Below are 14,111 nucleotides of genomic sequence, written 5' to 3' on the forward strand. Positions count from 1 at the left end.
GCTTTCTTTACATTCATATATTCTTCTTCCCAACTGACAACCATTCACCAAGTTCTCTTCTCAACTTTGAGAGTCTGGAGAACATGGTCATGTTTTTGTGCAAAGAAAGGCCAAACGCGGCACAAATTTCTCACCTTTCTGTTCTGCTTTTCCTGGAAACAGTCAGGGATGTCAACCTAGTCTGAGAATGAGATAAGGAATCTGTGTAGGACTTCCAAGAATACAAGAAGAAGCATATAGTCCTTTCAGATGATGCAAAAAAGATGATGATCTAGAAATACAACGTAAATCAAGGACCATGCATTTACTCCTACTCCAAGATTGCACATCTCTTATGGACTCCTCATGTAGTGGGGTTACAATGCAAAGACATCTTCATCTACTCTCATTCATGACTCAGATTTTAGGGTCTTATTCCCCGGTGAACCAGCATAGATATTCTTCTCACTTATGGAGCCTGGAACTGGGCAATCTTGAGCTGGATTTAATATGCAGCCCTGCAGATGAGCTGTATTTGTGGAAGCTCTTTATTAACAATTGAAGAAGAGTCTTAGGAATGGTGCTATCAAGGTGCTTTAATTTTCCTTGATATACCGCTCAGAATAATTGTGAATTTCTATCTAGAAGCCTTCTTTAAATAGAGGAAATGATGTGTTTCTACATGCACAAGATAAGTCATCTAGCATCAGAAGTGCAAAACCTCTGAGACTTCAACTAGCCTTTAGATATGCCAGATTTAACCCTCACATGCTTTTAAAAGCTGCTATATTAAATATATAATTTGAGAAATTGGCAACATGATTAAATTCGTGCCTGTGGAGTAAATGCTTTAACTATACTTTACCTTAATTAAATGCATGTAAAATCAAATTTACATTTCCCCCCCTCCCACCTATGTCCAACGTGCATTTCTCACATGCTGCTTAGAGAGCAGAGATGGCCCTTGGCCCAGAAAAAATGGACCCTTCTGCCTTTTGCTTGCTTTCAACCGTGACCCGACAAAACCGTGACCCGACAAAACCGTGGCGACAAAAGCACGTTTAGGATTAGGGTTATAACGTTGTTTTCACGTCCCACTATGTTGTTTGTTGATGGCACGCTTTTGTCGGCGCGATTTTGACGTCGCGGTTTTGTCGGTGCGCATTTGTCGGTGAACCGCTTTCAACATGAAAGCCTGGTGCTACTTCCAACTAGTCCAGGAACCTAGCATAAGGTGGAAATGCGTGGCACGACAAAACCGTGCTCGTCAAAATAGCGGTGATAAAATCGCATCGCTAAAGCCGCGACGTCATCACTGCGCGTCATCACTGCGGCGACAACAGCGCGGCGACAGAAGGGCGCTTTAAAACAGCGCGGCGGCAGAAAGCAGATTTAAATTAAGATAAGGGTTAGGATTAGGTTTAGGGGTTTGTTTTAGGGTTAGGTTTAGGGTGCTGAGTGCTTGGGAATGCGCGGATTTGCCCTCCGCGATTATGTCATCGCGGTAGGGTCGCGTTTTTCCTTAGCGCTTTGAACGGCGCGAATTAGTCTTCGCGCTTATGTCTCCGCGGATAAGCGCTTCGCGGATTTGTGGTGGAACCGTGGAAATGTTCTGTGATCTCCTTTAAAAACAGGAGGAGGAAAAGAGGATCTGTTATTTTTAACTTTTTCAACTGGAGAGAGAGAGAGGAAGAAGCAAAAAATAAAGTGTGCGTGCTCGTTTTATGATTGTAGTCTAGAGTCATAATTTTGTACTCAACACAGAACTAAAAGATTTGTCTCACTCAACCAGTGCTCCTTAGCCTCGGAGGGAATATTCTAAAGCACTGAATGGTTTCTAGCAATTGCATTCTGCTTTTCTTGTCTTTTTTCAACGGCAGGTAAACTGGTCTTCTAAATCCAGGGATTCTTATCAAGCATGTTGCCTCTCAAAGGCAACGTATTTTTTCTTTTCAGCCACTCTTGGCTGTTTTCCACCTCTTGCTTACCTTGAAGAAACGTTTCCTTCTTATTCGTCTCTTCTCAGCTTGTTTTATTTATTTGTATATTTATAAATGTATAAGCTGCTTTAGTTGAGACTGACATACAAAAGAGCATTGCAGCAAACAGGAACATTGTTCTCTGCTCAGACAATTTTCCCTTTTTTCCCCCCAAGAAGATTTTCTCCTTTGTTGCTCTTGAGTCCCTTATTCTTTTTCCTCAATACTTTATCATAATGAGGAAAAGTGACTGGCAGGGTAGAACATTTTGGAAAATGAAACATTTCCACTATTTCCTTCATTACATTATATTATTCTGCCCCCCAAATAAGACATACGTTTCCCCTTTTGCTTAAAGCAAAATATATATATAATTTAAACATCTGTTTCCTTTTTTTAACTAAATGTTATCATGATGTTCAAACTCTGCTAACCATGATTGGTATTAACTAAAGTTAGTGAAGTCATTTTAATTTATAAGTTATACATTTATTTGTTTTCAATAAAGTTAAATCAAGATAAGATTTGCACATAGAGCTAACAATATTTGATCTGAAAGGGAAGTGGAAAATTGATTTTGCATAATCCTGAATCTTCCTATCTTTGTTTTTCATTTTGTTAAACTGTGATGTTTGGTACTATGTACAAATCAGAACTTCACAATAAGATAAATTGGACATCGCATGGACTGTGATTCAGAACTGAAACAATTGGAAAAGCCCCTAATAGTGTTGAAGTTCATCTTTCTGACTTGCCAGATTATTTAAATCAAGAGGTTGAAGTAAATTAGCTAAAAGCAAACAAAAGTCATTTATTTTTCTACTACCGTAGTTACAAGACAATTGTTTACTAATACTTTATTCTTTATTTAGTGCCTGCAAAGCAGCATCGACTCATGGCAGCTGCCTGGACAAGTCCCTGCAGCACAAATACTATTTCCGTACTCCTTACGTAAAATTTCTCAATAATTTGTTGGGGTAGATTCACAAAGATCCTTAAAGAGTTCCACTGCTATCCCTCAAGTTTGGAATTCAAATCCTGTTGCCCAAATATTTTAAAGCTTCCTAGACCTGGTGTGGCTGATAGAAAAAAAGATTATATAAAATGGATGAGATTCTTCTACTACAAGGTAGTCCTTGACTTACGACCATAATTGAACCCACAATTTCTGTGGTTAAGTGAGACATTTGTGAAGTAGGTTTTGCCCCATTTTACGACCTTTCTTGCCACAGATAAGTGAATCACTGCAGTTGATAAGTTAATAATCTGATTGCTAAGTGAATCTGGCTTCCCCATTAACTTTGCCTGTGAAGAAGTCGCAAAAAGGGATCACATGACCCTTGGGACACGGCAACGGGCATAAGCATGAACCAGTGGCCAAGGATCTGAATTTTGATCACATGATCATGGGCATGCTTCAAAGGTGGTATCCAGTGGTGGGATTCAACTAATTTAACAACCGGTTCTTTGCCCTAATGACCCTCTGGGTAGGTGGGGCTCAGTGGTCATGTGACTGGGTAGGTGTGGCCAACTCAAGGTCACTCATGTTGATGGGCGCTTCGCCTTTGTTGTTACAATGGTAATAAGGGTTAACCGGAGAGGCAGTTTCTGTAAGCAGGGCAATAAAGATGAAGCTAGAAACAACACCAGAATGTTTCCTTCCTGCCTTCCTTACAGGATTAGCCCTGCAAAGTGGGAAAAAAACAAAAGGAGATTTCTTCCAACAACCGGTTCTCCGAACTGCTTAGAAAGTTACCAACCGGTTCTCCCGAATAGGTGCGAACCGGCTGAATCCCACCACTGCCTTACAGATTAAATGTTGGACATGTTTAGGAAAGCAATTGGAGGATTCTCTTAGTTTTGTTTCCTTCCCATGGTTTCCCTTCCCATTCCTTCCCTCTGCCAGTAGAACAAACATCAACATTAATGTGAAGTAAGGCTAGGATTTCGGAGGAGATGAGATTCTCCCGAATAGGTGCGAACTGGCTGAATCCCACCACTTCGTCGTATCTGTGAAAAAGGGTCATAAGTCCTTTTTTTCAGTGCCATTGTAACTTTGAACAGTCACTAAGGAACTGTTGTAAGTCGACTACCTGTAAAAGATCAGCGATCTATCACTATAGAATCCTCTGAATGAAATTAACTAGGCAATTTATATGACTTATATAGATAGTGCTTGTTTTATTAAGTTGGAGTTCATTTTCATTCCCCTCTGCAATTCATTGTTGATAGGTTGATTCTCTATAATTACGGTAAGTCACTAACTCAATAACATTCTCTTTCATGCCATTCCTTGAATTGGACAAATTTATTCTCTTGTTTTGAGAATGAACAAAGGAATGGATTAAGAGAAGATGGACAGGAGAAAAATGTTTCCATCTTATCTAAACGTCTAAGGACAATTTTAAATGTGTGTTTAGAAGGGTTTTGACTTCTTATCGTCCAAAACAAATGGTAAATCTTGTTCTTTTTTTATACTTACAAATACATGATGATATTCCTTGTGGCCTACCATATTACTTAGAAGGTTCTGATAGAGGGAGTATCTGAAAAGGAAACAAAAAATTGCAGGAATAGTCACTCTGCTCTTCCTTTTTTTCCTACACATGATAAAAAATTATGTTGTCAAGTTTAAAATTGTGTCCTAAGTAGCAATTTAATTGCAGCAAATTATCATTTAACTAAATAGTTAAGTCCACTATAGCTAATAGGTAAATCACTTGCTCCTCTTATCAATATTCTGTCCGTATTAATTTATATATAAATGATAAATTGTAAAATTATATACATATGCCTAACAATATGTATGCAAACAATTTTATAATTTTCTGTAATATAAAAATGCTACATAAAAATCCAATCAATTTTTAGTGCTAAGACTCAGATTTGTCACTGAGAAACTCCCAATGAAGCTATCATTGAAACAATGCTCTTATAAATTGAGGGAAATTGCATTGGCCGAAAAATTAACTTAACAGAAAAACTGCTTTAAAAACCTATAATAAAAAATAGATTTAGTCAAGTGTGGATGCCATTTATTAGTAATATTACTAAGGTACATAGAAATTGGTAATAAGTAATAACAGGGAATTACCCTTTTTAATGACCCTGTAATCCCTTAATTCGAGATAGCATTAGGGAGACTGGATAATGTAATTATTAGTTATAATTACTACCATTTGGAATCGATATAATAAATATTGATGCTTAATGTTTATACTTTATTCAGAAATAATACTCCCAAAGTATCAGCTTCACTTTTTTCTTCCTTTTTTTGCCGAAAGAGGCTTTTCCCTTTTCTGTTTAGTTTATTTTTCAGTTTGATTTTATTTTTAGGTTGATACTACATTTGCTTAATAAAAAAGCAATTTTTAAAAATAATAATATTCTGTGGGGGGGGGAATCTAATTCTAAAAATGCTTTGTTTCAGAATATTAATAGTATAATGAATGCATTCAAATTAAGTAATTCCAGTTAAGCTTTTCTAATAATTATCCTCAGAAAGCAGACAGGTAAACAGAATAATCTTCACTTGTTAATTAGAGCACCCGATCTCAGGTTTTCAAGGAGCTTTCCAATAAACAAATGCAGGTGAATGATGTCAGCATCACCTGGGTGGAACTGAATGGCAAAGATAGCATCACATCCGATGAAGCAAGCTCTGCCTTCTTCTGTAAATGTGTTCTGGCACTGCACATGCCTCCAAATAAAGTGGAATTCGCAGCGTTGCGGTGAAACGGTATAGGGTTTCCTGCCCAGGCAGGGGGTTGGACTAGAAGACCTCCAAGGTCCCTTCCAACTCTGCTATTGTATTGTATTGTGTGATACTGCTTTTGTCATCTCCATAAAAGCACGATCCTTCAGATGCCTGTGTCCACGGTTCTCCCTCCCTATATGGAGGAAAGAGGCTCTCTTTCCATGGGAGAGAGAATTCATGAAGCTAAGCATTGTTCAACTTTAGTGGGCATACCTGGGAGCCACCTGTTTCAACAGATCATCAGCCAGCCACCACTAAGACGTAGCCTTTGGGGTATTTTGGAGATTGGGAATTTCCAACTTGGGAAGAACCACTTTTAGGAAGGGGAAAAACCAGGGGTGGATTTCTCCCATCCAGATTGGAAATCTCCTTCCCGAATGCACCCCAGGATCCTGTCTCATGGAAACTGGAGATCCCTCTAAAGGCTTGGCCAATTTTTGAAAAAGAGAAGCTGGAAGAAACTCTTTAAGGCACGTCAAGAAAGCGGTAACAAAAGCCTCCACAGTTGGACATTTCACAATCTGGCTGATGTGTCCCAAAAGCTCCAGGGCGATTTCTCGCTGAGCCAGTTGGCAGCTGATCACATAGTGATTATGTAACCCATAAAGGTTGGTGTTATATGGTTGAAATAATAACAGTACTTAAGACTGTGATCCTGCCCGTGTTTACCCAGAAGAAAGCTCTCTTGAATTCTGGAAACCGCCGCTTAAAATATGTATAGACGTATGGAAGAATTAAAGTTTTAAGCTATTGGTGAGCAATTGGTTCTTCTTTTTTTTTTGTAGCTAGAGCCTCAACTGACCATTGTTGCATGAAAGGGATGACAATGTTTTTTCACCCTCGTGGGCAGAATCTGTATGAAAATTGCAGAAAAAGTCTTACCTCTGTAACGTTCCCGTGGTTCGTCCATGAGGCCAATGTTGAGAAAAGACAGGACACGATCTTTCTCGGGATGGAGCGACGCAGATTGGGGGTCTGAGAGCCCCTTTTATTGAGATAGGACAAAGGCAGGAGGAGCAATAGCTTGTGGTTAAAAACAGCCTGTAAAAGTACAATTTCTAATCTACTGCTCCGGGAAGTTCTGTCTATATATGGTCAAATCCTGGGCGTCATTGGTAGGGCACATCTCAGGATGTTATGTTATGAACTATCAGGATGTTATGGCGTTCTAGGAGTTTGTTTTCTCCTGTGTGGTTCAGCGTGGCTCTGCATGCCCCGTTATGAACTGGGCCATGGGGGACACACACCTACACAAGGAACTATATTACAACATCTACTTTTTTAGCCCGTTTAGGAAAAATCAACTTATGGTATCTACTATGACACTTTTGATTTCCTAGTCATCTAAAGCCTTAATTTCTTGTTTTTTAAGTTAGCCCTATTTCCTGTTACCTTTAAATCTAGGGAGTTCCAATCTCTTAAATTAAGCTTGATTCCTGGTCATTGTTATGAATACATCCCTGTAGATTTCTTGGCAACAGTAGAAAAAGTATTTGACAGTTGCCTTCTCCCGGGATGTTTTTCGACTTGCCAGTCTAACCTACAGAACAGGTATTCCTTGAATGTTTCTCATCCCAGGTGCAGGAAGGTTAGGCTGGTTGCTGCTGAGACAAGCTGTTGCTTAGTAAGTATTTCTATTGCCTTTGGATTCTTCCCATCAGCGCCTAAAATAATTGTGGCCCTTCACTGAAAAAAAACAACCCCTGTTTCTAGTTTAACTCAGGCTCTGCTTTCTACAGTGTGAAGAATACAATACATTTGACAGGAAGTTATGTCTTAGTTTACGGCCAGAATGTATGTATGTATGTATCAGGGGTGGGTTTCTCGCCCCGTTCCAACCGGTTCGGTTGGAACGGGGCCGGCGGCGTCCTCGTGCATGCGCACGGTGCACGCATGCGTACTAGCGTCTGTGCGATGCTCCAGCTGCTCCTGGAGGATCGCGCAGGCGGTGTATGCATCCTGCGCATGCGTGGAAGCGCAGAACTCGTCAAAACCGGGTAAGAAGCGCGGGCGGGCGGGTGGGCCCTTCGCCGTTCCCGGAAGTTACTTACTTCCGGGTTCGCCGACCAACCGGTTCGCAGGGACCGCCGCGAACCGGTTGAAACCCACCCCTGGTATTTATTTATTTATTTATTTATAAAATTTATATGCCGCCCAATCCCGAAGGACTCCGGGCAGCTTATAAAATTAGATTTTTATCCTCCTTTATTACTTATAGGTATGTCAAGGTGGTGAACATATATAATACTTCTAGATCACGAGTATCAAACTCTATCGCATCACGGGCCGGATCAGGACGTATCGGAACGTTTTTTGCCTTTGTGGAGCTGGGATGGGCATGTTCCGTGCATAGCACATCTGGCCTGGATGCTGCCCGTTTGACAGGCTTGTCCTGGATTCATCTTGAGTAACATTTTATATACTTTAGAAATCACATGCTCATCTCCAGAACATAAACTGATGTCCAGTTCATATTTAGCTCCCATGAAAGCAAAACCTCTTTTACCAAATTTAAACCTTTCAAAAATTCTACAATAATTAAACCAATCCCAAGGAAATCGCTTATTAATTGTTCTCCTCTCTTTATCTTGAATTCCTGTTTTTCAAATATCAGTAAGTCTCGATACGTCCTCCATTTTGCATTCTGGTAGCATCTCTGTTCTGTGAAGTGCTTCATGAGGGGATAGCGAATGTTAATCCGCTAATCTTCCTTTGTGCTTCTACCATACACATGCAATCGATTGCCTAATATCATAAATCTTAAAACCTTAACTTTTACTTTGTCATACTACAGATAGGCATGCCACCCAAACCTCAAATCAAAATCTTTGAAATCTAACAGCCTTGAATTTTTTAAAGTTATCCAATCTTTTAACCATACCAGACAACCGCATCGTAATGTAATCTAAAATCCAGCAAACCCAGACCTCCTCTATCTTTAGAATCTTGTAGCAGCTGATATTTAATTCTTGATTTTTTATTTTATTTTGCCAAATAAATGAGATATAGCTTTCTGCCACTGTTTGAAAATGGAATCTCTAATTAATATCAGTATAGTCTGAAATAACATTCTAGGTCAGGAGCGTCAAACTCGAGGCCCACAGGCTGGATCCGGCTGCTTAGATCTGGTCTGTGGGGCTGCCCTGGAAACAACAAAGGACTCGCCTGGGGTGCGTCTGCCAGCAAAAATGGAGCTCAGGGGGGGCCCAAGTGTGACTGTCCCCGGGTCCGTTTTTGGCCGGGATGGCCTGTTGCACCCCTTTGCCAGCAAAAACATGGGTGTCCCCATCCCCTCCGAGCTCCATTGCTATTGTCAGAGGGTTTCAGGAGGCCGTCGCAGGGGGGGGGGGCGCTGACAGAGATCTAGCAAAACAAACTAAAAACAATACAAAAAGATAAACGTTTCCCCTTTTGCATTTGAGCATGCAAGAAGGGACAAGAACAAGGCGTGACCCGTCAAAACCGCGGTCCACAAAAGCGCGCTCAACGAAAGCGCGCATTTGACGTCATCACAGCGTGACGAAAAAAATTAAAAATTGAAATAAAAATAAAATTAAAGCACGCCGATTCACATAAAGGTTAGGGTTAGGTTAAGGGTTAGGGTTAGGTTTAGAGCGTTAGGGTTACGTTTAGCGTTAGGTTAAGGGTTAGCGTTAGGTTTAGCGTTAGGTTTAGGGTTAGATTTAGGGTTAGGTTAAGGGTTAGGGTTAGGTTTAGGGTTAGGTTTGGGGGGGTTAGGGTAAGGTTTTCGCTTTATTTTTACATTTATCGATCACAGCGCGATGTTTTCGTCGCGCTGTGATGACGTCACGTATGTGCTTTCGTCGAGCACAATTTTGTCGTCCGCGGTTTTGTGGTGGAACCGAACAAGGTGATCAGTCATCCCGCTTTTGGCGGGACAGTCCCGATTTTTAACAATTTGTCCCGCGGCATTTTTAAAAAGTCCCGATTTTTGGAAAGAATGCACGACAAGCTAGGGAATGGCGGGAGAACAGGAAGGGAATATATGGTTTTCGGCAGCCATGTGGCTATTTTTTTAATGTATTATATTTGTAAATTGTACTTATGTTCGGTCAATGGTGTCCCGCTTTACCAATGTTAAAATCTGGTCACCTTAGACAAGAAAGGAGAAAGGGAAAGAGAAAAGACTAAGAAAGAGAAGGAAAAATGGTAAGAGCAAAATAAGGAAAGAGGGGAAGGAAGGATGGAGAATGGAGAGAGAAAGAGGAAGGAAGGAAGGAGCTTATAATGAGAGTGAGGAACGGTCTGAAGGAAATCCTGCCTTAGTACTTGGCCACCACAGGGTCAAACACAACCCTGATGCAGCCCTCAATGAAATCAAGTTTGCCACCCCTGTTCTAGGTAGTTCATTAATTTTAATTACTGGAATTCTTCCCATTAATGAAATCCAGCTTTATCTCTTTCCTTATTTTACATTAATTTTTTTGTAACGCTTAGAATTTCCCCCAGTAAGAGTAACCTCCAAGTACTGAACTTTCTTCACAACTTTAATTCCAATTTAAATTCCAGTTTTAAATTCCAATTTAAATTCCAGTTTTAAATTCCAATTCTTTCTGATCTTCTACATTTATGTTCTTAGTGTTGTCATCTTTGATTTATTTATTTTTAAATCCACCATTTCTCAAAAACATTTTGATCTTCTTCAACACATTCATTGTTCTCTAGAGGGTTCTCTTGCACAATCAATGCCAAATCGTTGGCAAATGCACGTCATTTGTAATTGTGTACTTAAATTTGTAGTCCTTTTGCTCTGTTATCTTGTCTAATATCTCTATTTAACATTTCCAAACACTAGAATAAATAATAAAGGGGATAAAGGACACCCCTCTCTTGTTCCCTTCTGGTTTTCACGTGGTTTTGTAAAATCTCCATTCACCAAGCTTTCTGGAGTGTATAGATGGGACTTCAGACCCTGTATAAAGTCCAATCCAAAAATCCATCTTTTCCACTACTTTATGCATAAAGGCCCAGTTTAAGTTGTCAAATGTTTTGGGTTTTTTTTGCATCCAGAAAGATTAATGCAACCTCTTTGTCACTGCATTGTTGTAAATATTCAATTTTATTCAAAATTATATTGCATTATCTTTTAGTTGTCTTTTAGGTAAGAAGCCACACTCGTCTTCATGTATATAATCTCCAGTTGTGTTAATTAACAACTCTCCTCCTCCCTACTACCAGAAGATGATAGAGTGTATTCAGTACTTCAAAGAATGGATTGTCTTCTTTCTTTGTGGATTGACATTGCAAATATATTTCAAATGGTATATGTGTATGTGTACTGTTACTCTCTACCGATCACCTCCCATAGACCGATTCGATCACACAGGTTAGGTCTCCTCCGGATTCCATCTGCCAGCCAATGTCGGCTGGCGACTCCCCGGGGGAGAGCCTTCTCTGTTGCAGCTCCAGCCCTCTGGAACGATCTCCCCGTGGAGATCCGGACCCTTACTACCCTCCCAGCCTTCCGCAAAGTCCTGGCTGCTCCAGCAGGCCGGGGGGCTCTCGTAATATTCAGCCCCCCCGGAGATTGTGACTGTTGTATATTTTAATGTTGTTTGTGTATTATTCCCCTCCCTTGTTTTATTGTAAGCCGCCCGGAGTCCTTCGGGAGTGGGCGGCATACAAATCAATAAAACTATAACTATAACTAACTATTTTGGGTACAACGGGTTGAATGAACTGATTTTCCGAACTGGAATGTTGTAACCTTTAGTGTTGGGTATAATCCTACACCGGCAGATGGTGACTATTTCACAACTTGAAACTGACAGATTGCAGATATTTTGAATAGAAGAATAAGTACAGTGTTTTTTTCCCCCAACAGAATTGGAATAGGTACTGGGAAGAGGGAGAGACCTCGCACCACTATACAGGACTGATGTTATGAATTAATTGACACATTGACTTTCCCAGGTACGTGAATGCAAAGAATGCCCTGTTTCCAATTTTAAAAAATATAAATAGAAGTATTTCAGTGATGTATTTTGTGTAACATCAACATCTTAATGGGTTAAAATTGAAAAAAAAGTATTTATTAAAATAATGAAAATAGCACATTTAGGTAAAATTTTAGATGCTTACATATCTAAAGTTTAGATATAATGTAATTGGTCTTAATTTGTTTTACTTGTTAGCCACTTTGAGTGATTGAGATCGCTTAATTTTTAATTCAGAAGGTTTTACTTTTTCTTATAAATACAAGCTAATCATTCTTTGACCCGAAGCTTTTGATTAAAATATAACATTTAGTCTCCATTTATGTTTTTGGAATGGGATATTTCCGGGCATGACTGCAAGTGGATTTCGGCCTGAATGAGAGAAAATGCAATAAGGAAACCAGGTAGAAATAGTAGGATGGAAATAAAAATCACCACCTAATGTTTTGGTGCAGTGGAACACTTTCATTTCATATCCGAAGGAGATATATAGCATGATTTCTTTTGCAATAACTCATAAAAAAGCGTAAGCAGGAGCTTGCATTAACCATCACACAGTTCTGGCCTACTGTATGCACCCCTGCAGGGAGCTAGCCTCCAAGTATATCGCAAAATATCCATTTCCATAAGCAGGCTGCCTTTAAGCAGAGGAAGCCTGCTGTTAGCCTAATATATGGAGAGACAATATAATTCAGCTGCTGGAGTTCAGTTGTTCATGGAAATATAGACTTGTAGGCTCATTTTGGTTCTCTGAAATCTCCTTGGGCAGCCTGGGTGGGTTGGAATTTTTGGTAAGATTTAAAATTGTTAAATGTATATAAGACCACACTTTGCTCAGGAACAAGTGAATAGAGATGACTTAAAGCATGGCATAAATAGCATATTTTGGAATTATTTATCCCAGTGTTTCTCAACCTTGGCAACTTGAAGATGTCTGGACTTCAACTCCCAGAATTCCCCAGCCAGCATTCGCTGGCTGGGGAATTCTGGAAGTTGAAGTCCGGACATCTTCAAGTTGCCAAGGTTGAGAAACACTGATTTATCCGCTTATAAGTGGATGATCCAATAGAAGTTAGTGAAAACTGAAGCAGTTATTCGGTTAGAGAAACTTCTCTTCTTGCTTATCTTTAGGAAGCATTTTGCTTTTTAATGCAAAATTAATTACTTTTTAGTTTAGAAGTAGTCCTTAACTTATGACCATTCATTTAATGACCATTCATCACTACAGTGGCCTCAAAAAAAGTGACTTGTGACATGTACTCGGACTTAAGACCATCGCACTACCCTCAAGGTTACGTGATTTCAGTTTGGGTTCCTGTGTCCTGCAGTCACATCATTGCAATTTGTTATCTTTTCTGCCAATTTCCTGTAGAAAAAAATAGCAAAAATTGCCCATTGGAGAAGCTGAATTCACGGAACCACATTTCATTTAATGCCCACTTGATTAGCTTAATGACCACAGCGATTGGCTTAATGACCATCATCAGAATCGACTTAACTTACAACCTCAATGACTTATGATGGAAATTCCACTCCCAGTTGTGGTCATAAGTCAAGGACTGCCTGTAAAGACACATTAACTATACTTTCACCCAAACAAGGAATTTATTGACAGCCTCTCTGGTCCCTGTTCGGAGTCTGAACCCTGCCCAGGGTCCTCCACATTTTCCAGAGCCGACACATAGGGTGCCTCGCTATCGGAGTCCATCGGCAGCTCCAACGGCTCCTGCTGGGCCACAACAGAAAAGTGTCTGGGTTACAATGAAGTATTGGAATTTTCTGTATCTCTTCGCTGCCATCTTGTCATTCAGATTCGTGCGGTTGTATTTTGAAATACACTGAATTTGCCAACAATAAATAGGTAGATGATTTGTGAATTGATACTTGGGAGCTTGACAACACAGTCCTTTATTTTCCCCAATGTCCCAAGGATACTGGTTTGAAAGGAAAGTAAGTCCAGTTCAATACTGTTTAGTACAGTCCTTGAAAGATTTCAAATACTTATTTTTAGTGCTTTTTTTTCCCTGACAACAGGCGGTGGTATCTTTAGAAAAACCTATATTATGATTATGTCATACTGTTAACGATGATTGCATTTAATTAACAGATACTCACACCTAATAATACATTCTCTTTCACTAGGATATTATTTTGAACATCTCTGAAAATGTCTACTCCTGATCCTCCAATGGGAGGGACACCTCGTCCCGGGCCTTCCCCTGGTCCTGGTCCTTCTCCTGGTGCTATGCTGGGCCCTAGTCCTGGGCCATCCCCGGGTTCTGCACACAGTATGATGGGTCCCAGCCCAGGACCACCATCAGCAGGGCACTCTATACCACCACAAGGGCCTGGAGGTTATACTCAGGATAACATGCATCAGATGCATAAGGTAATCGAGGTTGATATTCTTTCATCTGTCTACATCCTGAACCACATGAG

The 14,111-nt window shown here is 40.1% G+C and overlaps 2 protein-coding genes across 8 annotated transcripts in view; one reads left to right on the forward strand and one right to left on the reverse strand.

The window, feature by feature from the left end:
• Positions 1-14,111, reverse strand: part of FARSA (phenylalanyl-tRNA synthetase subunit alpha) — a 350,543-nt gene that overhangs the window by 150,927 nt on the left and 185,505 nt on the right. The gene's annotated exons all lie outside the window — the stretch shown is intronic.
• The window catches only part of SMARCA4 (SWI/SNF related BAF chromatin remodeling complex subunit ATPase 4), an 89,675-nt gene that overhangs the window by 3,517 nt on the left and 72,047 nt on the right, over positions 1-14,111 (forward strand). For all 7 annotated transcript variants that reach the window (XM_087711008.1, XM_087711009.1, XM_087711010.1 and 4 more), the window contains exons 2-3: positions 11,561-11,649; positions 13,815-14,061. In XM_087711008.1, the coding sequence (XP_087567134.1) occupies positions 13,840-14,061 (222 nt within the window). In that variant the 5' untranslated portion in view covers positions 11,561-11,649; positions 13,815-13,839. The remainder of the gene's footprint in view (positions 1-11,560; positions 11,650-13,814; positions 14,062-14,111) is intronic.

This window comes from Thamnophis sirtalis, unplaced genomic scaffold, assembly GCF_051295495.1.
Source record: "Thamnophis sirtalis isolate CommonGarterSnake01/CBP01778 unplaced genomic scaffold, rThaSir2_p1.2 scaffold_3, whole genome shotgun sequence".
NCBI classification, from domain to species: domain Eukaryota; kingdom Metazoa; phylum Chordata; class Lepidosauria; order Squamata; family Natricidae; genus Thamnophis; species Thamnophis sirtalis.